Raw genomic sequence first — 25,504 nt, forward strand, 5'->3', positions numbered from 1 at the left:
ATGCAAATTCCTGGTTTCCTCAATACCGGCCTCCCTGGCAAACGATCGTGCGATAATCTGCGTTATAACTCCAGCGTGGGGGTCCAGAAGAGTTTCTACCTCACCGACGATATCCGGCAGATTGCCATGACCCTCGACTCCCACCCCATTGTCGATTATCCCGACGACGTCATGAATGATCCTAATATGAAGGTGACGGATATTGTTGAACAGAGCTGGGCTCGTCTCTCTGGTTCCAGTGTCTGGCTACCAGAGCAGGGAGTGTACCTCTCGGTGACTCGCGTCATATTTTGCCCGACCCGAACTCGATCCGTCCCCAAGATGAGTTTCCTGAGAGGTCAAGTCTTCAATAAAGATTGGGAGCCATTGAGCAATCATACCATCACATGGGGTGGAAAGGACTTCAATTTCCCCCTGGTTTTTGATATCCCAGCGCAGTGGGAACAAGATGGCAACTTATACGGCCCTGAAGACCCTCGAATCATTCTTGAGGATGAAGTTGAGGGTGCTGAACCTGTGATCATCTTCAACATGATTGGAAAACGCTCAGACTGGAAGCGAGCCATGTATATTCTCCGCCCTTTCTCAAACCATACCACCATTCTCACCATCAAGGACACTGAACGACAATGGACCGAGAAGAATTGGGCACCTTTCTTCATCCCCTACAAGGAGCCTGTCACTAAGGTCAGCAAAGGAAACAAACAGGCATTGACGAACGTTCCCACTGTACGAACGGAGAACGAATACATCCATTTTGTCTACAGTTTCAAGCCACTGCAGATTCTGAAATGCCATCTGCGCTGCGGTGACTGCGAATTTGTCTACGAGCAGATCGTTCCGGAGAATTTCCACAGTAAGCACAGAGAAGACGGTGGGAGTCTGCGTGGAGGCACCAATTTTGTACCAGTACCTATACCCGCACACATGCGTGTGGATCCAAGGGTGCGTGTTTATGCAGCCTTCCCGCGCACCAACATTGAGCAGCATTGCTCTGGCTCCTTTTACCGGCCAGAGTTCGTCGTCATGGTTCTGATTGGTGACCAATTCCATCTGGCATTCGCCAGCGAATCGCTTGACTTTGGCAATGCTATTATCGAACTGGGACCCGACGACGATCGTTGCGACAAGGGACGAATTCTTATTCCCAACAGCGTGGCTCAGTGGGATACTGAGAACGGCCAGGACGTCATGAGCGTGACATTCAGTGTCAACGATGAGACAGTGCAAGTTGCGCGTGTGGAGGGCATCCTAGAATTCGTTCACCGAATGCCTCAATTTAACAACTTGCTTAGCATGGACGGGCCATTGAAGGGCGCCGATACTGATTTGATGAACATGCTTTCTTCATGGGTTGGAGACGACCTCCGCGGTTGCTTGGTTGAGGCCGCTCTCAACTATACCGAGGCTGCTCAAGAAATCACCCATCCCCACGACGATGACGAAGATTTGGACCCAACAAAGGAATTGCTCCGCAAGATCCACTTGGAACAAGAAGAAGAGGAGGAACTTGAGGCATTGGAGCTGTCGCAAGAGGGCAGCCTCTTCGAAGATCTCAAGGAGGACGATACCGAAGGAATCCCAGATCAAGAAGAAGACGAAGAAGACCACGGTGACGAAGAGGAGGAAGGTGACGAGCGGAGTGAAGAGGATGCCGATTCCGACAAGAGCGACAAGAAAATGGAAGGACTCAAAGCCAAGGAGAAGGAGGAAAATGGCGAAGAGAAACCAGAAGGGCAGCCTCCAAAACGAGACCTACATTTGCACCGACATGCTGCACAACATCGCAGATTGAGATCTTGATCCATCAGCCTTGAACTTGGATTGATCCATTGACTTTTCAACTGCAACCGGGAGATGCCATCCCGACAACAAGCCACAAGCCCCTGATAGCTACCAACCTGAGATTACCCCGGAATCTGAATTCTCTTGGACGAAGGCGTCGTAATCCATGCGTCATACGGAGACAAATTCCGTTCGCAGCGCGCCTCACTGCGGCTGGGGAATCCGACCAGGACGGGAATCGTCTGATGTCGCGGTTTGTGGGGATGGGGATCAGAGATCAACACAGAAATGTGGAGAGGCGAAGAGCAGCCGCACGATGCAAAAGTGCCATTTGTCCTGGGTTGGCCTGGCTCTTTCTCCGTGCTTGATTGCTGCATGTTGTACAGTAACGACTTATTTGATGAACCTAGAGCGAAACGGAATGGTCAGATGTGAAAACTTGTCAATGTTAGATGGGAGCATGATTGCAGGCGTTCAAGGGGGGGTGTCACGACCACAGGACTCTTGAATCCAAGATGACTCTTTGGGAGTTTTAGATTTCATTTCCGAAGCGTCCTTTTTTCGCCAGGGATAATGAAAGGAATACCGGGACGCCAGGGGAAAATTCCATGGAGAGAAATTCATCACACAGTGCCCTACACAGAGCGCTCTCTTAGAGGTGCACACTTGGAAGGACAGTTCAATTTCCACAGAATTACCCGATGCAAGACCTATTCTTTCTCACCTATCTGTGCTCTGAGGTTTCCCGACCGGATCGATCAGTAGTTTCTGCTTTATCTATCATGGTGTTCTGATCAGGCTGCTCAAGGCCTCTGATCTGCACCGAGACCTTCGTACTCCCTACCTCGTAGGTAAGTCTAATCTGTTAGGATTTCGAGGAGACCTCGGCATTTTGCTTGACCTGGAGACCTGGGACTGGGTTTGGGTTCGCTAAGTCGGATCGGATGAGAAAAGCCTTGCACCATTTTACCAAATTGAAAAGGGTCTGCTCGTATACTCTTTGTCAGGCCTCCGTGCATAATGCCTCACATGCAAAGCCTCAGCTGCATGTGAAGAGAGCCTTGCTATCTCGTGGCCGTCCTCCGGACCGAGTGGAATGCAAGGGTCGCGCACGAAGGATCATTCCTGTTCAATGACTTGTTAGGGAGACCCAGGGAACCATGGCCTCTTGATTGGACTTTTCAACCACAGTCCCCGCAAAAGAGAATCCCGACTTTTCTTCCCGGTGTCATGGTGGAGGTTCGGGCAGACGTAGGCGTCCTTGGCAGCGTCCGGGCATCCTTGAAGAGCCTGGGCAAGTGTGACTAGTATGGCCGAGTCAGTCCTGAATAATGCAGTTCTTTTCGATGCCTACAAGTGGGCAGTTCCAATCAGTTCAGGGAGGAAGAGTAATTAAAGTGCCTATTATGCATGTGGTTGTGTTATCAGGCGGGCGGGTACAGAAACTCGGGCTTTCGTCTAAAGCATGTACAGAGTTCTATGTAAACCAAGGACGGCTGGTGTGCTTATCTGGTCAGGGTGCTCTTCCGAATCTTATCTGCAACGAAGCAGTCGAATAAACGCTATGTTGGGATGGAGGAAGCTGGTCCACCAGAAAGCAGTCAGAGGCGGGCGGATACTGGTACATCACTCACTAGGAGAGGGCGATACCCCAAAAAATGAATATACCGACGCCGCTTCTGCCGTCGCTCACAGGAGGAATAGGGTTGTTCAAGAAGGTAGCAACTGATGTATGCGGCTCAGAGTCCATGGACTCTGTAGTGTATTCTTCCCGTCTTCAAATCACCAAGTCTCCCTGCAATTGCCGCGCCCTCAAGTCGTGTCAAGCTGCCATATCTTCTGGAAACGCATCAACCATAAACCGCTTTCTGTTACCGACGGGCAGGAATCTTCCAAGGGGAAGTATGGACGCCACCAAGGCCTCTAGACTCTAGACTTCGCCCTTCCGTTGGTCCAAGGAGTTACTTCGCCCCTCGGTCCCCAGGCTCTTGTCATCACTATCCCCGCGCTCCATAATATCCCTCCTGGTAGACAGGGTGCCGCTTCCGGGGTCAATTGAGGCGTCGCTTGGTGTGGTTGGCCATCCTGATTCAGTCAACGCCAGCTGATGATGTATCCAACAGAATTGGATCATTCAAGGTAGAATGCAACCTTCTACATATGATCCCCCGAGCCGAAGCCTTCCAAGCTTCTGGTTAAATGGATTAGTCCAGAAAACTACTTATGTATACATGCCTCTCCTCTTCTTAAACTCATTCGTTCTCATCCCCTAACATTTTGCTTAGCTTGTCATCCAAAATGGCCAAAGACCATAACGTCGAAGAGCGAGGCGTTGATGCTGCAGCCCGTCATTCTCTGAATGACGAGGTAGGCATGGAAAAGGGTGCTGCCTTGCACAGTGAAGATTTCCATGGTGCCGCTGAGAGAGGTCACGTCGCCACTGACAAGTACGGCCATTCACTTGTCACCTTTGATCCCAAAGCAGAGGCGCGTCTTCGATGGAAGATCGACTTGTACATTGTGCCGACTGTCGCACTTCTCTACCTCTTTTGCTTCATTGATCGTGCCAATATCGGTATGTTGCCTAGCGAGGAGCCGGTCTGTCATCCATTTGAAGCCAAGCTAATAAATTCGACTCAGGAAATGCGAGACTTGCAGGTCTTGAGAGGGATCTGCATCTGACGGGTTATGACTACAACACCGTCTTATCCGTCTTCTACATCTCGTATATCATTTTTGAAATCCCAGCCAACATGCTTTGCAAATGGATGGGACCTGGCTGGTTCATCCCGCTTACATCCCTGGGGTTCGGAATCTGCTCAATCGGGACTGCGTTTGTCCACGATATTCATGGCATTTGTGGTGTACGGTTCTTACTTGGCATTTTCGAGGCCGGTATGCTGCCTGGTATCGCCTACTACATGAGCCGATGGTATCGACGAAGCGAGTTGGCCTTCCGACTGTCTCTCTACATCGTCATGGCACCCCTCGCCGGAGCGTTTGGCGGCCTCCTTGCCTCTGCTATCCTCAAGCTACCGGGCTTTGGAAGTCTTCATCAATGGCGTATGATTTTCGCCATCGAAGGAATCATCACTTGCGGCATTTCGGTCATCTCGTTCCTGACAGTCACAGATCGCCCAGAAACAGCGAGATGGCTCACTCAGGAGGAAAAGGATTTGGCTATTGCCCGCGTTAAGTCTGAGCGTGTCGGCACGACCGAGGTGTTGGATAAATTCGACAAGCCCAAGGTTCTCCGTGGTATTTTCAGTCCTGTCACGCTCGCCACCTCCTTCATCTTCCTGCTCGACAACATCACGGTCCAGGGCCTCGCTTTCTTCGCCCCAACAATCGTGCGAACTATCTACCCTGAGTCTAGTGTTATTTCGCAACAGCTTCACACTGTACCGCCTTATATTGTCGGTGCATTTTTCGTCGTCCTCCTCCCGGGGCTATCGTGGAGGTACGATAGACGAAATATCTTCTTCATTGTGTCTGCTCCAATGATGATGGTCGGATACATCATGTTCCTAGCCAGCACCAGCTCTAGTGTCCGCTACGGTGCCACTTTCATCATCGCTGCAGGCGCTTTCCCGTACGGAGCGCTTTGCAATGCTCAAGTTTCTGCCAATGTCGTTTCAGACAGCGCGCGATCCTCCGCCATCGGCACCAATGTCATGCTGGGCAATGTCGGTGGTCTTATCTCAACCTGGTCCTTCCTCCCATTTGATGGACCCAACTACCACATTGGCAACGGCTTGAATTTGGCCACTTCCTCCACCATCTTGCTCTGCTCCATCCTCCTCCTGTTCTGGATGTGGGCCGACAATAAGAAGAGAGAGACCAAGGACGTCGATGCCGAATTGGATGGCTTGTCTATCAAGCAAGTGCAAGATCTCGATTGGAGACACCCTGGTTTCCGATGGAGACCATAGATATTCGGCTTCAAAAGGCAACTGTATTGCTATTCTGTGGGGCCGTCGGATGCCTGGTGCCTGAGTTCGAGCTTGCTGTATGTAACCCAGCTGTTGAAAGATGTTTCATCAAGATTCCTGTAAATACACGCGTCTTGCAAAGGCCCGGGAGTCAATGGGAAGTATCTGTGGATCCTGGGGATCCGAGCATTTATTTAGACGTGAATCAAAACACTTCAGCTCTTCACTTTTTACATGACCTGATTGATATTCATTTCTCGCGCGGTTTGTTCACGACGACCTCTTTCTTACCATGAATAGATCCTAGCCTTGATTGCCTCGTCGCCTCATTGCCTCATAGTCCTATTTCGCTTGCCCTAGCACTGTCCGAACGTCGACCAACAGCTTGCGGATCCTCACCCACACTTCTAAATGACCCGTTCGTCGCTCAATGACTCGTCTTACTTCCGCCTGCGCATACATTACTAGTGCCCGCAAAACCATGAAGAAAAAGACTCGGTGAGTATGGGGGAATTGAAAGAACCACGTGCTCCGCTCCATGATACTTGCAAGGAGCCGTTCGCATGTGCCTTGCCATCCCGCATCCGACCCGAGCTGGGTTACCGATACCGATGCCAATCCTGCCTAGCCAAAATTGGTGAGACGGGATGCTACCCCGGGACCCAGGGCAGTCCATGACCCGGTATGTACTGGAGGCTCGGGCTCGTCGATGATCTGCAATGCAACTTGCTGTGCCGGCTGAAATAATCCCCATGGGCCTGGCACGGATCCCCGAGTCGGTAACGAGTCCCGTTGTTATGGCAGATACCCCGGTCCAGCCTCGCAGTTAGTATCGCTTAGGGTTCTGACTCGGATAGATTTTAACTCGCCCTCGAGGTATCGTTTGTCCTTGCTATGGATCTCATATTACTCAGTACGACTACAGCCATTCATACAGGAAGGTGGAGCTCTCGCAGCCAGTCCTTCCACATTGCGTCAAGCCATTGCCATGAAGAACGTGAAACTGACTCCAGTAATCCGCTGAGCGTCAAGCAGCCAGCTTGCCAGCCGATCATCCCCGCCACCAACAGAATCAAAATGATGAGGTTCATAATGAGCGTAGGAACATGAATCCCAATTGGAGGAGCATCGACCGGCGCAAACCACCAAGTCAAACGGATAAACCAGGCCGGCGGCCCAAGACCTCGATGCTCCCAGTAGGACGAGCCAGACTCCCAATACGCGTTCGGCCAGCCGACAAGTTTCAACAACCTACGCCCGATCTTCTTCTCATCTGACATCTTCTTCTCATCCAGCTCCCTGACCCGTGGACACTCGTACCCCTCGTTGACGAAGCACAGGCGCCTCCGCCGCTCGTCGTCCGTGGACGTCGACTTCAGCCACACGATCTGCCGGGCTAACTTGCATTCCACGCATTCGAGATGCTTGCGCCGCCGCCGAATGATCCTCGTGACTTCTGGGTTTCGCAAGAATTGCACATCAGTCCGGAAATCGGTCTTGCTGTCGTGTGGGATTGGGAGGTAGATGTTGCATCGAGACAGTACCCATGCGATGCGTTGGTGCACACTTGGCTGGGCGTCGAGCAGCGCACCGAAGTACGGGTGGCTGATCTTGAGGGATAGGAGGTCTGGATATGGTAGCTCGGAGGCTATCAGGTGCTGGACTTCTGGTGGGAGGGAGAGGAGTGTAGTTTGTCCGTCAATGTTTGTTTCTGGCAGAGGCAGGTTTTGCCGTTCTCGATTGACAGCCATGTCTATGAAGCTGTACGTGAGCTTCTTTACGACAGGCCGGTCAATGCTGAGTCGTCGAGGTCGAGAACACCATGGGGGCCCTGATGTCGCCAGTACGAATCCTCTGCCGCCACGGCTACTATGTTCCGTGTCAAATCAATATGGCATCCAGATAGTTTGTAGAACGCGACTCTAGCATTATACGTGACGTCGCGCACCGAAGCAGAACCATCGGCATCTGGTGCCCCCGGTCCTCCCAGCCTCGTGCCAATGATATACCGTGTCTTGTCAGACAATGGGAGAATTATTCTGCCTGGCAAGGCTGAAAGGGTTTGGGTTGGTGCTAAGTGCATTGGCAATGACTCTTAAAGCAGTGGTCAGATTATTTCGTGTGGCATTGGGCTAGGCAGTCACCTTGTTTCTTTCGATAACCTGTAGCCATGGTGGCGCGCCCCGATGAGGCCTTTCCTTGTCCGGTTATTTTCAGAAGATGCCAGATGTCGTTCTGACTCAACAGCCAATACAGCCTTTAGCTTAGGATTTGTGGACCATTATTGGGCTTTGAACTTGAATCCCGGGGATCTTCCGAGTTGATGCGCCAGCCCGAGGTTGCCTGAAGAGCCAAGGGGCTACGTTTCAGACCCATATACCAACACGAAATTTGAATTAGATCCACATTTAGAGAGACGAAACAAAACGACAAGGGCTGTCGTTTCGGATGAGGGAAATGGTCCATATGACAGGTCGTTGTGTATTTTATCAGGAGCAGCTGGAGAAAGCTTGGGAGATAATGTTGATTGGACCCTCCGTCAACTGGTGAAGAGAAACTATACTGCGACAGCAACGCAATTGGCCATTAATCGTTAATACCACCCCGAAAGCTAGTATACGGAACAATAATAGCTTCCTCCTCCGCGTTCAATATTTGCTTCAGGTAGGATGTCAAGTCAACATTTTCCCTGTGGATCTGCCATTCTGGTAGGGGTGTACGCGGAACAACGCCTCAGAGGTATGGGCACTCACATCTAATGCCGGAGTCGCAGTCAACCAACTGGCAACAAGCATACTTCTGAGCACCCAGCTTTGTGCGAACACCTGACTCCGGAATCTCTCCGACCTCCAAGTATGAAATCCTCGGTGAGGAAAATTAGCATCGAGATGTAGTTGCAGCAGCCGAGGGTATCGGTCTAGTGCAGTCAGGCTCTTTCGAACAGCATCGCGGTAGAAGCCAATATCACCCATGGCAAAGCCTGAGCAAGCAGCGAAGACGAATGGGATCGTAGCGGTGTCCCAGATCAACGCCCCTACCGTGGCACCGAACATCCCGGTAAACAAGCTTGCAATGGCGCCTGATATTACGACACGGGGCATGCTTCACAAAGTCAGGCAATCCGCGAAGGATTGCGTTTAGGCCTACGAAAGGAAGCCCTTACAAAAGCCCCGGTCCACTGATGAATGAGATTTGGGTAGCTGTTACTCATGAGAATGAAGATGCCGTCATGTCTAGGAGCTTGTCTTCAGCTTCAGAAAGAAAGCACCCATGCACAATAACCAAGGCCTGCCTCACGGTGCCATAGCCACCACCGATTCGTAGGATGTTCTTGAAGGAATCGGCCAAGGGGACCCTGCCAGTTATGGCTTCATTGCCTGGCTGTGGATTTCTGAATGCCATTACGGATCTTATGCGATGTTCTTGATGAACGAAGATCTCAAGCAGGGTAGATATGAAGACAACGTCACCCCTGCACAAATCTGCCGTCTCGTTGTCTAAGGGAGGCAGCTGGCGACCGCTCGTGAAAGCTCCCGAGATAACCAAAGCACGAGGTACGGAGAAGCTCAGGAAGCTCCGGTGCAAAACGGCCGTCCTTGCACGTGATATCACCGGACTTGGAGACGGCATCACGGCGCCCATTCCTATCTGCGTTAGCGACGCATTAGCGTGAATCACATCGCTCCTTTTCCATATCCAATTCTCCGCATCCAAAAAAAGTCGCGTCGTTGCACAGACAGACACGATCCAGGACCACTGATCACGGCGGCCGTCGTTTGTTGACAAGTTGGATAGCGTTGTTTCTGTTTGTCTTGATTTATTTGCGCAAAAATGAAGACCCGGGGCATATCTTTCAGCGCCTTTTTTGCAATCATAGCCCTGTCTCTTCTCGGGGGACAATGTACAGCGTCGTTGGGAGACCGCCTCCCTGAATTTAAGGACTGTGTCAAGGTCAGTGGCCGTCCCGTGCCGGAGAGTGACGCTGCTAACTCCGTTATCCAGGTCTGTATAGAAGAGAATTGTGACACAGGCCGGGGACAGTTGCGTGAGAAGCCTTGATCAGCCTCCCGAGTCTTTAATCTGACCATCAGTAGCCTTTCATCTTCGTTTACTCCTCTGGACATGCCCCTCAGAATGTGATTATACTTGCCAGCATATCATCACGAGTCGGCGTATCGCACGAGACCCGCCTATGATTGAACCTGTCGTCCAGTACCATGGCAAGTGGCCATTCTATCGATTCATGGGCATCCAGGAGCCCTTTTCAGTCCTTTTTTCCTTGTTCAATTTTCTGGCCCATCGGCAGGGGATGCAAAGAGTTCGTGACGCTATCCCAGCACGCTACCCTCTGCGTCCCTACTACCTTGGCTTTGGATATTTCGGGCTGGCCAGCTGGGTTTTCAGTATGATCTTCCACACTCGAGACTTCAACCTCACAGAGAAACTGGACTATTTCGCTGCCGGAGCCAGCGTGCTGTATGGTCTTTTCCTCGCACCAATCCGCATCTTTCGGCTGGACCAGGAGACTCCGACCAAGCAGAGTGCCTTGAGGATTTGGACAATACTCTGTGTCTCGTTATACATAGCCCATGTCACCTATCTCACAGGATGGAGTTGGGATTATACCTACAACATGGCCGCCAACGTTGCTGTTGGGATAGTCCAGAACGTGCTCTGGAGTTGGTTTAGCATTTCAAGATATCGCAAATTACAGAAATCCTGGACCGCATGGCCCGGCCTCATCGTTGCCTGGCTCATCATGGCCATGAGCTTGGAGTTGTTCGACTTTGCGCCAATTGGTGGGATGGTAGACGCCCACAGTCTCTGGCACCTTGGAACAGTAGGTCCAACCATCTGGTGGTACAGGTAGGGTTGGCCCAGAAGATATCCGTCACAAAATGTGACCCAAACTAATCTGTCATGCAGTTTTTTGATCAGAGATGCCCAGGAAGACATGGCCAGTCAACGTCTGAAAGCTTGAGCTGGTCCAGATAAGCACTCTGCCAGACCCGGAACAAGCGAAAGTTAAGGACAAAAGCAAGTTGGCATGTGGCGTTCTGATGGGAGCACTGGTTGGACAGTTGCAGATGTGGCAGGGCTAAGGAGAAGGTTCCCCCAATGCCCCGGGAAACCCCCAGACCCCTAAGGTGCAGGCGGCGACAGGTGGTGATAGGCGCTGCTGGGTGTTGGACTAGGCTATAATTAGGGCACCCTGGGCAGTGTGGACACTTTGGGGGCGACTAGGTCGGTGGGTTAGGGTTAACCCTCGAGGCTTCTCGGCGCGACCCCCAGAGCACCAGCACCAGCACCCGCACGAAGCATCCGGGTGAGGGCCTCTCGGCGCCCACCAGCCGCCCACCAGCCGCCCCCACGCTTCCTCCGGCGTCATCCTGCCACTAGTCAGGCACGCGGGGAGCTTTCCAACCACTACCACTCTCGCCTTGGTCCAAACCTGCGAATTCTCATTTCATCCCACCAATTCACACCCAGCACCGACCGCACCCGCCATCAATCTGATCTGCCAGCTCGGAGATCGCATTGTTTCTTCAACGGTCATCAAGTGCGACTCTCTTACTCTCGACACCAAAACCTGCCATCCGTCCTCTTCTGTCCTTTCCCCATCCCACAATCGCTCACTCCACCCCTGATACCCTCTGCGTCAGCGTTGCGGCTTGTTTGTCCAGCGCATTGTCCCTTCAGCCCATCATGGCTTACACCAATCCGCGAGACTCGGTCTTCAACCAGCCCAAGCCAGTCGTACATCTTCCTCAAGACCTTTTGGCTGCTATTGCAAAAGGCGCTGAGCCCTATGAAATCCCCGCGGGAAGAAAATACGAGTACGGAACTGCAGGAGTGAGTGAACCCGCAGGACACATGCTTTGACTTCTCATTGACTGACTGTTGTTTCTCTCGCCTCAGTTTCGCATGAAAGCGTATGTACCCTTCAGCCGCACCAAGCTGACACAGCCTCACGTTCTCCTTCCCATCCTTCAAGACCGTCACGATCCGGACTGACAAGAGAGGGATTGTAGCAATGCTGGCCTTGACCATGTCATGTACACTGTTGGATTGATTGCGGCCATCCGCTCAAAGAAGCGCAATGCGACCATTGGAATCATGATCACGGCCAGTCATAACCCAGCCGACGACAATGGAGTCAAGTTGGTTGATCCCATGGTATGTCGCCATTCACACAAGCGATGAGACGAGTGACAGGGCTAACATAAAGTTCTAGGGTGACATGCTCGAGGTATGACCTGTCCTCTACGGCGCATTGGTGAACACCACTTGGCTGACATCTGATCGAATAGCAATCTTGGGAAGGCTATGCTACAACCTTGGCCAACACTCGGAATGATCAACTTGCCAAGGCATATGAAGATCTCACCAATGAGACTTTGGTTGACGAGATCCGACAGCTTCATGAGCGACCTGCCAAAGTTGTCTTTGCCCGCGACACCCGTGCTTCTGGACCATACCTAGTCACCGCGCTCAAAGCCGCCTTGGATGCTGCAAAGGTTGAATACAAGGATGAAGGAATCTTGACCACCCCACAACTTCACTACATCGTTCGCGCCATCAACACCCTGGGCTCTCCATATGAATTCGGTCCTCCATCTGAGGAAGGTTACTACAAGAAGATGGCATCTGCTTTCAAGGTCCTCATGCATGGCCGCACCATTCATGGCACTGTGACAGTCGATTGTGCAAATGGAGTCGGTGGCCCCAAGTTGCGAGAGATGATCAAATATCTTCCAACCGCCAAAGAGGGGGGCATCGACATCAAGGTTGTCAACGATGACGTGGTCAAGCCTGAGGCTCTCAACTTTGAGGCAAGTGATACTCTGGATCTACTGTTTCGGTTAATTGACTTGTTCCTAGTGTGGTGCAGATTATGTCAAGACTAAGCAGCGTGGCCCTCCGAGCTCGAATGCTAAACCAGGTGACCGATGCTGCTCTCTGGACGGCGATGCCGATCGTGTTGTCTACTACTACACCGATGAGCAGAACACCTTCCATCTCCTTGATGGTGACCGAATTGCTACTCTTGGCGCCGTCTTCCTCGCAGACATGACACGTGTTGCTGGTATCGATCAGAAACTCAAGATTGGCATTGTGCAGACCGCTTACGCCAATGGTGCTGCAACTGAGTACGTTGAGAAGGTCCTCAAACTCCCAGTCACGGTCACCCCAACCGGTGTCAAGCATCTTCACCACGCTGCTGCGCGTTATGACATTGGCGTCTACTTCGAAGCCAATGGTCATGGTACTGTTCTCTTCTCGGACAATGCCATCAAAGTCATCCGTGAGTCGGAACCCAAGTCTCCTGGACAGAAGCACGCCCTGGAGTCTCTTCGCGCCTGTATCGATTTGATCAATCAAGCTGTTGGTGATGCCATTTCTGACATGTTGTTTGCCGAGGTTGTCCTTGCGCACAAGTCTTGGACTCCGGAAAATTGGCGCAACACTTACATTGATCTTCCAAACCGCCTCGTCCGCGTTGAAGTCGCCGATCGCTCTATCTTCAAGGCTACCGATGCTGAGAGAAAGCTTGAATCTCCCAAGGGTGCGCAGGAGGAGATTGACAAGTTGTGCCATATGTACGTCAAGGGCCGCGCCTTTGCTCGAGCTTCTGGTACTGAAGATGCCGTTCGGGTCTACGCAGAGGCACATTCTAAGATAGAATCCGAGAAACTTGCTAGCCAAGTCACCGAGGTGATCCGAAAATATGGTGCCTAAGCTACGAAATGAATGATGATTGACGAACCGGCCCGGGTCGCAGGAGGTCGCTATTCCCAAGGACGAAATGGCTTGCGCATAGCGAAATGGCGTTTGACGGGATAGGATAGCAGAGCTTTGGAGCCTGCAAAGCTCAATCGCTTACTACTAGGAATCCAAAAGTGCTTTTGCTGTCACCTGTCACCTCAATTGAGGCGATTGTTCAGGGACAGTATAATCCTGAATTCACCACTCATTCGGCATTGGCACTAGATGCTCTTGATCTGCGAGAAAATCTTGCTGTAGACCCGTGACAGCCGATCAGTCCTGCCACCAAACATTGCTAATTGAGTTCGTATCCATGCTGCCTTTCACTCGGGTTGACCTTGGTAGCCTGCATATCTGTGGATTTAGGTGCCTGCAGCCTGCAGAACTCCGCGATGCTTCTGTTTCTGTTCGTGCTATTGAAGCTTGGAGAGAAAATTCTCTCGGTTAGCGAAGGCTGGCGTCGCCGTTGAAGCTTCTGCGGGCCCTCATAGAGTCATGGGTAACATTGACTCCTCATCTTGTGACCAACTTACTGCCCGTACCAGGGGATGTCACCCTCGAGGCCAATGATGGAAAGATGGGCCAACGTGTCAGACTGGTACGAATAAAGAAGGCTTTCCGAGTCAGTACGTCGAACCAGTCGAACTGTCTAACTACTCTCTCTGTGCGACCGCCCATGCGCTATTTATTGGTCTGGTGGGGACACGCAATCGCCAGGTTACTTTCATGCTGGAATCTTGCCACCAGCTCAGCAACCTCGGCCTAACACCGTGTCTACGAGCCAGAAACAAGCCGAGATCGACAAGACGGCGAGGCCGGTTGCATCATCGTGAACGGCCCTCTCCACGACGACCTGCTTGAACGGGCAAGGCTTCTTCGCCAACCTTCGAAAGCCTGCCCATAGTCCAATAATAAGAGGTCACCCCAGTGACAACAAGCTTGTCCAAGCCTTATCAAGCATCCCAAGCACTCGCTAAAGAGCTCCTCCATGATGCAACCTTCCTATCTGGAAGTATGCTGTGGAACGTCACGCTTGCATCTTGTGTTGTTGTGTGCGTGACGAATCCCTTCATATAGCTATGGTGGAGAAAGTCGTCAGTACGGTGTGCCTGTCTTCCTCTTCTCCTCAAATTCTTGGAGCGGTCAGGTATTCCCCTAATGCATTTCACGACTGTTGTCGCAGCTTGCCTCGCCACCGGTGCGCTGGCTCTTGAGAGCCCACACCAGCATGCGCCAAAGAGAGTACATCATGTCCGATCGTCACCAGCGCGACGCTCTCTAGCAAAGAGGCAGCAGTCAACCTACCTGACAGACCAGACCAAAAGTATGTGCATCGGTGGCTGAACAGGGCGAGGCAACCTAACATGCGAGCAGAGTTTGCTGTAAATGGCACAGGAATCCCCGAGGTAGACTTCGACATTGGCGAGTCTTACGCCGGAACGCTGCCCATTGACGGGAACAGCTCTAATGCCAATCAACTGTTCTTCTGGTTCTTCCCATCCGACAACCCTGACGCCAGCGACGAGATCACTATCTGGCTGAATGGAGGGCCCGGGTGCAGTTCGCTTGACGGGCTGCTCCAAGAACATGGACCATTTCTCTGGCAAAGCGGTACATATGCGCCACAACCGAATCCATTCTCCTTTGTGAATCTCACCAACATGGTCTACGTGGACCAACCGATTGGCACGGGCTTCTCACCTGCAGCCGACGGAGCACCTGCAAACATCACCGACGAGGTCGACGTCGGTCGAGATTTCTCAGGCTTCTGGAAGAATTTCATGACCACGTTCAACCTTACGGGTCGAAAAGTCTACTTGACGGGAGAGTCGTATGCTGGACAGTATATCCCCTACATTGCAAGCTACATGCTAGACCAGAACAACACGGACTACTACAATGTAAAGGGCATCCAGATCAACGACCCCAGCATTGCAGAAGATTCCGTTCTGATCCAAGGTTCGTCAAACACATCCTGCATGCATTTTGGGGGATTCGGCTAACGACTATGAGAATAGCCCCAGCCGTGACGCATCTTAATAACTATGCCAACATCTTTGCGCTCAACCAGTCATTCATGAGTGATATCAACGAGCGCGCTGCAAAGTGCGGCTACCTCGATTTCATGGAGAAGGCCTTGACTTTCCCTCCCGCTGGCAAGTTCATCGCGCCAAACGATAGCGCTCCAGGTTTGTCCAACGTCGACGCCGCATGTTCCTCGCAGGACGGAATCTGACCCGTGCTTAGGCTGCGATGTCTGGGACGATATCGTAACAGCCGAGATCCTCATCAATCCTTGCTTCAACATCTATCATCTGACCGATTTCTGTCCGTTTCTCTGGGACGAGCTTGGATTTCCCTCTCTTGCGACCGTGAGTGCCATCTCTCCAAATCTCGGCTTCGAAAAAGGAACCTAACTGAGAGTCACAGGGCCCAAACAACTACTTCAACCGCAGCGACGTCCAGAAAGCGATCAACGCCCCGCCCACAAACTACGCCATCTGCGGCGATGACACCCTCTTTCCAGACGGTGACCTGTCCGAGCCCTCCAGCTACTCGGCCCTGCCCTCGGTTATCGAGCGCACCAACAACGTCATCGTCGGCAGCGGCTTGCTCGACTACCTCCTCCTGACCAACGGCACGCTCATGGCGCTGAACAACATGACCTGGAATGGCGCACAGGGCTTCTCCAAAGCACCCAGCGATCTGTTCTTCGTCCCCTACAACCCCTATATCAACCAGGTCATCAACGAGACTGAGTCCCAGCCCATCCCCGCCACGCCGGTCGGGCTGCAGGCTGGTGCCGGGTACCTGGGCATCACGCACACGGAGAGAGGCCTGACGTGGGTCACGGTCGATCTTGCCGGCCATGAGATCCCCCAGTATGCTCCCGGTGCGTCGTACAGACAGCTTGAGTTCTTGCTAGGCAGGATCGGCAGTTTGACAGACATGGGATCTTTCACGACCTTGAATGATAGCTTTGTTGGGAATGCGAGGAGGCTGTAGTGAGCGCCGCCGAATGGATCTGCTCTTGTGTGTGAGTAGAGAAACTTCCCCCGCGGTGTCAAAAAGTAATTTCAGTCCTGGCATCGGTCAGGGGGGACCATGACGTAGCCTCCGAATCAGTATAATTGGTGAATGGTAATATTCAGGAACGAGGCGGCCCCGATTCACTGTGGCAACGTCATACAAAGCAGTCGTAGCCTCCTTGCCGCCATGTCGGATCCGTACTCATCGCTTAGTAGTAATTAGCTGCTCGGCAAATCAAAGGGATGACTAGGATATCGCGCGACGAAATTGTCTTCATCGTGTCCATCTCGCAGCCTACGGAGTTCATGCAGCTGGCCAGACTTCCGAAGGCCTGCAAAAATATCCTGGTCCGCTGAAGCGTAGTTGGCGTATCGGAAATCGTGCAGTTGAGAGCTTTCTCGAGCCTTGTCCTAGGAATGTCGTCGAAGAATTTGTAATAGTGCTTGGTATTTCGTGTCAAGGGCTTTACATGACCACCGGACTTCAAGGGAGATTACTGTGTAGAGGCTCCTGTCACTGCTATGGAGGAACAAGGGGACCCCAAAGAACTTGGAGTCCGTTTAAGAGAGCGGTGACTTACGAACGAGTGGCTTCGCCGAGTTTTCAAGTCCTAGCATATTCCTTTTTTTGGATGTTCTGGAGTATCCTAGATGAGATAACGTCAGTGGCTAAACAAGTAAGCTCGGTCTGTATGCTGGATCTTCCGTGAACTCAGACGCCGCTGTGAGATGGGCGAAAATATAAACGATGTCCGTAACAAAGGATGCGCTATCGCCGATGGTGAAGGTCGATTTCTGCTGCCGGAACCCAGATGGGTTTTCATGTCAATATCCCGAGCGAGCTGCGCCTCAGTCATCTTTTGAACGGAGCGGTGCAAGCTGGGAATATCGAAGAACTGCGGAAGGAATGGACTCGAATAGATGGCGCCGGTGCGGGTGAGCATTATTACGAGTATTGTCTGGTTGCTTGTCGCAGCAAATACTACTGATAGACCGACAGAAGCGTAATTGTCGCTCCCTTTCAGCCCAGTGAATAACCGGCTATGGTGTCAACACCAACCGAGCCTGCTCGGGCGCCGTTGACAGAGAGATTCTCATTCTCAATAAAATCATAGACATCCTGCCATCGCGCACCTGCGCCCATTTCTAGCACATAGGATCTCACGATCGGGGAAGCATACTACCTAACGGTCACTCAGGGGTACCATCCCGACGCTCTTTGCGATACACAGCTGACTTTACCAGCTGCCTGATCTCGGGGACGATAGGAGTTGATATAATGGATGATGAGAGGGCCATAGTCGTCAAATGAACTGCTAGCTGGTGGACTTCAACTTGCACCATGCTGTCGATTCATGTCCATACGTCATATGTATAGTGCTTGCGCTCTGCCAGGGATTGAATTGGCCAGGAATTGGATTGGCAAGTCTCCTATAGGTGGCTGGGTTGAGAGCCCGTCCGAATTGGGCAATATGTTCAACAGCGATTTAAAAACATTCCGACTAGATGCAGTAGTCACCCAATCCTTCTTCATACATGTCCCATAAATAAGGCTGTCTCTTCCTGGGGATTTCTGAGCAAAGCTATACACAACTTTGAAAAGTGTCCTCCTCCTCCTCCTCCTCCTCCTCCTCCTCCTCCTCCTCCTCCTCATTGTATTATCTAGACCCAATAATTGACCCATTCAAGAACACCGGCTCTATATTACTGAAATTTTTAAGATCCTCAATCATTAACACCATGCTGTCAGTCGCCGTTGCTGTTTTGAAACTTTCGGCCGAGTTCCAGGTCATGTAGGATGCAGCAATGTATGGTCTTGAATCACCAGGATTCTTGTCGAACTTGATGACCTTCCAGTCCAATAAGCCGTACATTTCCCATTGCTGGAAGACCATTGGCAGATGTTTGTGAACGTAGTACTCTTCGTCGAAGGTGGCTGTCGGGGTGTCGGGGTAAGCGACCATTGTGATGTAAGGCATGATGCAGGCTTTCCTAGAACAGGAACGACTTTTGATATACAGTTTAGTGATGTACCTGAGTATTGGTTCGCGCGGTATACTTTCTCAGCTACTCTACCAGCACGTAAGAGTTCTTCATTCTTTTGTAAGTATTGCTAGCATCGCCTTGAGCGGACCAGGATAATCATGTTGACAGTAGTCTGTGCACGAAAAGACCTGATTCCCGAAGTCCATCACCCCATCATCTCCGCTATCCCGAAGCGCATGGGTTGATCCTCATTACCCCATGCCTGTCTAAGCCCTGCTTCTCCATAATCAGTCATAGTATGTGGATGGGGTTCCTGCTTACCCACAGCACCCTGGCCAGCCGACCTTGAACCATTGCTCTAGCTTCATAGTAGAGGCCGAGCTAGCCATGAATATCTGCTAGACACATCGGTCCATGTTCGAGTCTGTGCATACGTCCCGTGCTTGGGGTACCTGGTCAGATGTACCAGCGCATGGCTTCTCAACTCTTATGGTCACAGCCTTGCGATCACGTGATCATCTCAACCAACCCCATGTATTCCATGTGGGCCCCATCCCCATCCCCATCCCCATCAGAACCGAACCGTGATCGAGCTAGATGATGCACAGAGGTATTGGCACGGGTGCCCTATATGAGGCTAACAGCAGCCGGACCTAGCGGAATCTGGGGTATGAGAGGCTAAACTCCTCGTGCTCCAGCTCGGAATAGCCCATGAGCCTGCGTGCAGTGCAGACTCCTGTATATGAGATACTGCTGACCTGCTTTAGGCGGTAAATCTCAGGGGTACATTTGAAATCCAAGTTCTCTTCAATCTCCTTGCCATTGTTTCTACACCCTTATGCAAGCGCTTCAACTAAAGAACACCGAAACTTTCCAATCCTAATTTCAAACACCCTACGAATCTCTCGAATCCTGATTCCAAGTAGAGGGTTTTCTCAACCTGGGCCTACAAAATGGGTCGAGGCGAGACAGCAGTTCAACAGCAGTCAGCGATGGCCACCACAAACGCCGATGCCCTCGAGGCTGGCAGGGTGACTCGTTGGAATCACGTCAAGACCTTCGCGCTGGTCGGAGTAAGTGTTCAGGGCTGCCTGCTGGGCGAGGACACAGCTGACTGAATATTTCTAATAGGCCGTCCTCAGTCTGTTCTTTTGCGAGTTGATCATCCTTGTCGGCGGTGGGACTTTTGCTCAGCGCGTAGCCTCCGAGATTGGAGGCGCTGGACTCACCTCATGGCCATCACTGGCGGTGATCATTTTTACCGTCGCCCTGGCCGCACCGCTTTCACAAGCTTCCGACTAGTGAGTTTTCCAATGATAGAAACGCAGGGCCCTTGATAGCTCATACTGACATGTTCAACGCTCAGTTGGGGAAGAAAATGGATTCTCGTCATCCCGAACATCGGCGGCGTTGCTGGAGCTATCATCTCCGCTCGTGCGAATTCAATGGGTATGTACATCGCAGGGTTCTGCGTGGGAGGCATCGGTTTCGGAGCCCAAGGACTCATCCTAGCCGTGATCTCGGAAGTTCTGCCACGTAGATTCCGGTCTTGGGCTCAAGCTGCTGCGAACATCATGAACGCTCTCGGCTCAATATTCGCCCTCACTATCGGAGGCTACTTGGTTCAGTCACGGCCGGGTGGTTTTCGAATTTACTTTTATATCTGCGCTGGTATCTACGCCGCCGCCGTCGTCCTTGTGGTATTACTGTACAATCCGCCCCCGAGGGAGCTACAGTCCCTAAGCTTCAAAAAGAAGGTCCAGGCTCTTGACTGGCCAGCATACATCCTTCTAGGATCGGGTACGGTTCTCCTCTGCTTGGGCCTTTTGTGGGCTCAGAATCCTTATCCTTGGAGAGACGTACATGTCCTTGCGCCTCTACTTATTGGAGCTGTCTTGCTTTTTCTCCTAGCTGTGTACGCCACAAGGCTCAAGAAGGATGGCTTATTTCACCACGCTCTCTTCCATGATCGCAACTTTCCCATTTCCGTGGTTGCTTCCGCAATTGAAGGCATGGGATATATGACAGCTGCTGTCTTCTTCCCATACGCTCTATCGGTCCTTCAAGCTGGTCAACTAAGCACCTATAGCCAATACCTTTGCCAAATGGTCGGTTTCTGTGCCTTTGGAATTGCTTGTGCGTTGTCAGGCTTGTATATCTACAAGACTAAGTCAGTCAGAGAGACAGGTGTGGGGACATTCGTCTTTTTCTTGATATTTATGTGCGTTATGGCCAGCGTCAACGAAAGGACTCCCTCGGCCAATTTCTGGGGCTATATCCTCTTCTATGGCATAGCCCTAGGCATGGCGCTCGTTACATTCTTCACATCCGCGCAGCTTGCCACTCCGCCAGAGCTCATCGCTACGACTACTGGAATCTGTACCGGCGTCCGCAGCTTAGGAGGATCGATTGGATTGTCCATCATCAATGCCATCTTTGCAAGTGGTCTTTCTGGCAACCTTGGGAAAAAGGTGACCAATGCTGTTGTCCCTCTTAATTTGCCACAAACAAGCATTGGGCCACTTGTTGGCGCGTTGAGCTCCGGTAACGTTGATGCTTTGGAAGAGATACCAGGAATCACTCCAGAGATCATCTCAGCCGCTGGACTTGCCATCAAGCAAGCATACGTTGTTGGATTTAGGAACGTGTTCATCTGTGGCGCGGCATTCATGGCTGTGGGCATCATATGTAAGTCGAAATTACTCAAACTTGCATCCTGCCTATTTCGACTAATTACCTCGCAGTAACCTTGTTCATGCGCAACCCGCACTCGGAATTTAATGCGAAGATCGATGCGCCTATTGATGCCTCATCAGATGATGGTGTTGAGAATGAATCTAAAGCTGTTCCGGAGCAACAGATCGAGGACAGTGAGATCAGAGGTCGTGTATGAGAGTCTGAATCCTAGGAGAGGCGCAGCCCTGCCGGGTGGCTGATCAGTAGTGCGAGTGGACTAAAACGAGGCATATGCCAAATGGCTTTCGTGATATTGACCTGAAATTATGTTGGACGGAATATGACTCATTTATTAGACTTCTATGAGGTTGCCTACTAGGCAACAATATTACGTTATTTGGAGGATATCGCCAGATTAGGTCTATATATACTGGATATCTATCCATTTTACTACAACAATCACACAAGTTTTTCACCACCAAAATGGCTATTTTGTTTTTCGCCAACAAATTACCTTGATCAATGGAACATGCGTTATTTTGACTATTATCTTTCTAATAGACGATTCGTGATCCAGAATGTACCATATTACCCGCCATATTGATAGAATTCCGAACATGCTAGTCCGGCTATCCAATAAATAAGCCCACCATGGGCAGCAGGATTGTGATGCCCCAGTAGTGAAGTATGGTCATGCCTCTCTCTTAGGTCCAAGAACATACCTTATAAACTTGGCCTCATCACCATGATCCACAACTAATATGCATTGTTTGATCTATTCATCTAATATTGCAGGGCAAGGGCGCCTCCATCGCACCTGACAACAGTTCCGGTGACATTGCTCGCTTCATCACTCAGTAGAAACAAAATGACCTGAGCTTGTTCCATAGGTGTGGCTCCTCTTTTGAGTGCCGTAGCTTGAATTCCAGGGTCGACATATTCTTTTGCGACACTCAGCAGACGTTTAGAGAGTGTTAATCCCGTTGCAATAGCATTCACTCGGATCCCTTTCGGTCCATACTCCGTCGCGGCAGCAGTACTTAATGTACTGACCGCCGCTTTGGACGCGCCGTACAAACTAATGCCTGACTCCGTCTTAGTAGCACTTATTGAGCTCATGTTGACAATTGCTGCGCCAGTCTTCATAGCGGGGATTTGAGACCGCATACAGTTGTATACCCCTCTCGTGTTCACGTTGATCGAGAAGTCAAAATCCTCCGGGACGGTGTCGGCGAGCTTGTTATAGTTATGAACCGCCCCGGCAATATTGGCTGCCCCATCGAGCCGGCCAAACTTTTCGATGGTCTCCTCTATCCAGGTCTTGATCTCGTCCGCTTTGCTGACATCAGCCACCTTTGTGTAGAAGCTCTGGCCAGGTAAAGCTGTCTTTGACTTCTCTTGAAGCGCCGCATTCAGTTCGGCCATTCCTTCTTCATTGACACTAATGGCAGAGATAGTGGCGCCACGGGTCCAAAGGAGGAGAGTGGTTGCTAGGCCGATGCCAGAGCTTGCCCCTGTAATTGCAATCACTTTCCCGGCGAAAGGAGTGGGCGAAAGCGGAGGGGGAAACTCAACTTCCAGAACCATATTGGAAATGTGTAACGGGTAGCTAGGTATTATCGAACTTGAGGTATAGTAAACCGATGTGAAATGTCGCGGTGCAGATTCGTCCCCCTTTTATTCATTCTCAGACACCACTTTGACGTTTAATAAGTTGTGAACTAGGCAGCTCGGTTGTAAGGCTACGAGCCTTCGAACAGCACCCCAACCCTTCGGACCGGCAACCCCAATCTAATCGACTCCGAACAAATCACTGTGCGTCCCCTGATCCGTCCCCTTTCAGGGTGGCCTGCTACGGACCGCGGGATTCACAATTGCTACCCTCACGACCTCAATCCTTGTGCAAGAGCAAAGACATCGACAAAACAAGGTCGGCAGCAAGATTAAATACTCTAACTTTCTAATACTCTTCGTAATCTACCATATTGGATGAAGATGCCTCTTTGTTGTTGCCTCGGTGAACATTTTGCTCCACATACTTCGTGTAGTAGGCCAGACCCCATGCCTTCCGGTTGTCGGGTATATACAATGGCATTTCTGGGGCACTGAGGACTTACCCTTCTCTATTCATTTACTCCAATCGGCGTGAGTAGATGGGCCTCAATCCATACCCTAGTCTGAATGGGGTCGACATCCAGAAATTAAAACTCCTGGAAGTTAATTGTTTGAATTGAAACAGCTGGCGATCGCAACAATTCCAGGAGTGTCACCCTTCGTGTTTTGGAGCTCCTTTGATTTGAATTTTTCTTACAACTGCAACCTGCTTGACAGATTTTAAATCAGACATATGTATCAGTAACCAGTGGTACCTGTTGTCGAATTTTCTCGTCCTCACTAAATTAGGCGTGGGTTTATTGCACTCGCGCAAGATCTAAACACTCTCAGCTCAATCATGATGCGAAATCTCATGCCCCGACCTCAATCGCTATTCTACAGGCGAACGACTTCTTTATCCACACTATTGAGGCCTCCTCTTGTCCCGAAATCGGAGAACCGTCCACGTATATCTCGCACATATGCCACTGTAGTCGAGGTGAGTTCCTTGTTAACTAATGATTTATTACTATCATGATATTGACGATAAGTGTCAGCCACCTAAATACGACGAAGAGTACGATGTCATTGTTGTTGGTACTGGAGCAGCAGGCCTGACAGCTGCCTTAACTGCTACTCTTTCAGGGCGTCAAAAAGTTCTCGTCACTGAAAAGACAAAATGGTTTGGTGGGACATCGGCATACTCAGGAGGAGCTCTTTGGGTTCCCATGAATCACGTTGCATCAGCCGCAGGCTTGAAGGATTCGGCGGGAAAAGCTGAACTATACCTTCGGAACTACCTGAAGGAAGACTACGAAGATGTCAAGCCTATGGTGTCTGCATATCTGGAATCAGCTCCGGCGATGGTCAGGTTCTTGGAAGACAATTCCGCAACAAAGTTCGTGGCTGCACCAACCCCGGACTACTACATGGAACTTGAGGGTGCTTGCAAGGCGGGAAGGACAGTATTGAATGCTCCATACGACGGCCGTAGGCTAAGAAGCATGGTGAAGCAGATAAGGTATCCTCTACAGGGCTACTGCGCCTTCGGTTCATTGCAGGTCGATCTCCTTGCACTGAATACTTGGAGACAGCCGTTCAGGAAATGGCAAAACTTTTCAGCGGTTACTAAAGGAGTCCTTCGATACGCTTCTGACCGAGTGCGATGGGGCAAAGGTACTGAGCTATGTAACGGCAATGCGCTAGTTGGACGGCTGGTTGAGAAGGCTATACAATCTGGTATACAGCTCTGGAACAACGCGCCAGCTGTACAGCCTCTGCTGGAGAAAGGCCGAGTCGTGGGAATGGTGATCAGCAAAGACGGCCGAGAAGTAAAAGTCCGGGCGAGGCGAGGAGTAATTCTCGCAAGTGGTGGATTTGCACGGTCCAGCGAACTCAGCCGTAAATATCTATCGAATCCAGATTGGACGATCAGCCCTCGCGGTAACGTGGGTGACGGGATGCGATTTGGCCTCGCAAGTGGAGGAAACTTACCTGCTCCTCTTGGTGAAAATGCCGCTCTATGGTCGCCTATTTCCATACTTCGTTCTCCGAAAGGGCCTGCTCGATCATATCCTCACTTTGCTACAGCCATCACGAAGCCAGGTTCCATCATGGTCGACAGCGATGGTAAAAGATTTGCAAACGAAGCAGCTTCATACCAGGATCTAGGCCGTGCGACCCACGAAGCTGGTATCCGGGTGTCATACTTAATTGGAGATAAACGTCACCTTCGAAACTATGGAATGGGGATGGCATTGCCTGGAGGCTACCCTATCAAGCATCTTATCAAACGTGGCTATCTAATTACGGCTTCTAGTATTCCTGCCCTTGCACAAAGGATCGGGATAGATCCCACTAACCTATCTGCGACTATTGAGCGATTCAACAACTTCGCTCGTAATGGCAAAGATGACGATTTTGGTCGGGGACAAGGGTCATTTGATCAAGCCTACGGTGATTTCGAGATCAAGCCAAATCCGAGCCTTGCACCCATTGAGAAGAGCCCATTCTATGCGCTGACTCTTTACTCTGGAAATGGGATCACCATGTACGGATTAGATACGAACAAGGATGGGCAGGTCTTGAAGGCGTCGGGTGAACCAGTTCCTGGTCTATACGCCATAGGTGCCGACTCGAATCATTTCTTGAAAGGGCGTTATCCTTCTGGCGGGTTGACGTTGGGGCCATCAATGGTGTTTGGGTATCGCGCAGGTCTTCATATTGTAAAGTAGT

At 51.1% G+C, this 25,504-nt stretch overlaps 11 protein-coding genes across 11 annotated transcripts; 7 read left to right on the top strand and 4 right to left on the bottom strand.

Moving 5' to 3' along the window:
* On the top strand, nt 1–1,803 carry A1O9_11599 (uncharacterized protein; the record flags this gene model as incomplete). The annotated part of the gene is made up of 1 exon (XM_013399494.1): nt 1–1,803. One exon carries the CDS (start codon nt 1–3, stop codon nt 1,801–1,803), a length of 1,803 nt encoding a protein of 600 aa, XP_013254948.1.
* A 2,280-nt stretch (nt 1,804–4,083) lies between these two features.
* On the top strand, nt 4,084–5,717 carry A1O9_11600 (uncharacterized protein; the record flags this gene model as incomplete). The annotated part of the gene is made up of 2 exons (XM_013399495.1): nt 4,084–4,360; nt 4,426–5,717. The coding sequence occupies 2 exons, from the start codon at nt 4,084–4,086 to the stop codon at nt 5,715–5,717; spliced, it is 1,569 nt and encodes a 522-aa protein (XP_013254949.1).
* Nucleotides 5,718–6,646: 929 nt separating this feature from the next.
* A1O9_11601 (uncharacterized protein) lies at nt 6,647–7,468 on the bottom strand (the record flags this gene model as incomplete). Its single annotated transcript, XM_013399496.1, has 1 exon — nt 6,647–7,468. The coding sequence occupies one exon, from the start codon at nt 7,466–7,468 to the stop codon at nt 6,647–6,649; it is 822 nt and encodes a 273-aa protein (XP_013254950.1).
* Nucleotides 7,469–8,470: 1,002 nt separating this feature from the next.
* A1O9_11602 (uncharacterized protein) lies at nt 8,471–8,818 on the bottom strand (the record flags this gene model as incomplete). Its single annotated transcript, XM_013399497.1, has 1 exon — nt 8,471–8,818. A coding segment is annotated over one exon (348 nt), but the record flags the coding sequence as incomplete, so codon positions are not given.
* Nucleotides 8,819–10,026: 1,208 nt separating this feature from the next.
* A1O9_11603 (uncharacterized protein) lies at nt 10,027–10,587 on the top strand (the record flags this gene model as incomplete). Its single annotated transcript, XM_013399498.1, has 1 exon — nt 10,027–10,587. One exon carries the CDS (start codon nt 10,027–10,029, stop codon nt 10,585–10,587), a length of 561 nt encoding a protein of 186 aa, XP_013254952.1.
* An 836-nt stretch (nt 10,588–11,423) lies between these two features.
* A1O9_11604 (phosphoacetylglucosamine mutase) lies at nt 11,424–13,457 on the top strand (the record flags this gene model as incomplete). The annotated part of the gene is made up of 5 exons (XM_013399499.1): nt 11,424–11,570; nt 11,739–11,894; nt 11,953–11,967; nt 12,029–12,554; nt 12,610–13,457. 5 exons carry the CDS (start codon nt 11,424–11,426, stop codon nt 13,455–13,457), a joined length of 1,692 nt encoding a protein of 563 aa, XP_013254953.1.
* A 1,391-nt stretch (nt 13,458–14,848) lies between these two features.
* A1O9_11605 (carboxypeptidase) lies at nt 14,849–16,490 on the top strand (the record flags this gene model as incomplete). Its single annotated transcript, XM_013399500.1, has 4 exons — nt 14,849–15,443; nt 15,503–15,673; nt 15,732–15,856; nt 15,915–16,490. 4 exons carry the CDS (start codon nt 14,849–14,851, stop codon nt 16,488–16,490), a joined length of 1,467 nt encoding a protein of 488 aa, XP_013254954.1.
* A 1,681-nt stretch (nt 16,491–18,171) lies between these two features.
* A1O9_11606 (uncharacterized protein) lies at nt 18,172–18,492 on the bottom strand (the record flags this gene model as incomplete). Its single annotated transcript, XM_013399501.1, has 1 exon — nt 18,172–18,492. One exon carries the CDS (start codon nt 18,490–18,492, stop codon nt 18,172–18,174), a length of 321 nt encoding a protein of 106 aa, XP_013254955.1.
* Nucleotides 18,493–19,452: 960 nt separating this feature from the next.
* On the top strand, nt 19,453–21,392 carry A1O9_11607 (uncharacterized protein; the record flags this gene model as incomplete). Its single annotated transcript, XM_013399502.1, has 4 exons — nt 19,453–19,572; nt 19,631–19,800; nt 19,866–21,187; nt 21,244–21,392. The coding sequence occupies 4 exons, from the start codon at nt 19,453–19,455 to the stop codon at nt 21,390–21,392; spliced, it is 1,761 nt and encodes a 586-aa protein (XP_013254956.1).
* Nucleotides 21,393–21,958: 566 nt separating this feature from the next.
* A1O9_11608 (uncharacterized protein) lies at nt 21,959–22,762 on the bottom strand (the record flags this gene model as incomplete). Its single annotated transcript, XM_013399503.1, has 1 exon — nt 21,959–22,762. One exon carries the CDS (start codon nt 22,760–22,762, stop codon nt 21,959–21,961), a length of 804 nt encoding a protein of 267 aa, XP_013254957.1.
* Nucleotides 22,763–23,787: 1,025 nt separating this feature from the next.
* Nucleotides 23,788–25,503, top strand: A1O9_11609 (uncharacterized protein; the record flags this gene model as incomplete). The annotated part of the gene is made up of 1 exon (XM_013399504.1): nt 23,788–25,503. The coding sequence occupies one exon, from the start codon at nt 23,788–23,790 to the stop codon at nt 25,501–25,503; it is 1,716 nt and encodes a 571-aa protein (XP_013254958.1).
* Between the last annotated feature and the right edge of the window lies 1 nt (nt 25,504).

The sequence above is a fragment of the Exophiala aquamarina genome, assembly GCF_000709125.1.
Source record: "Exophiala aquamarina CBS 119918 chromosome Unknown aczIA-supercont1.18, whole genome shotgun sequence".
NCBI classification, from domain to species: Eukaryota; Fungi; Ascomycota; class Eurotiomycetes; order Chaetothyriales; family Herpotrichiellaceae; genus Exophiala; species Exophiala aquamarina.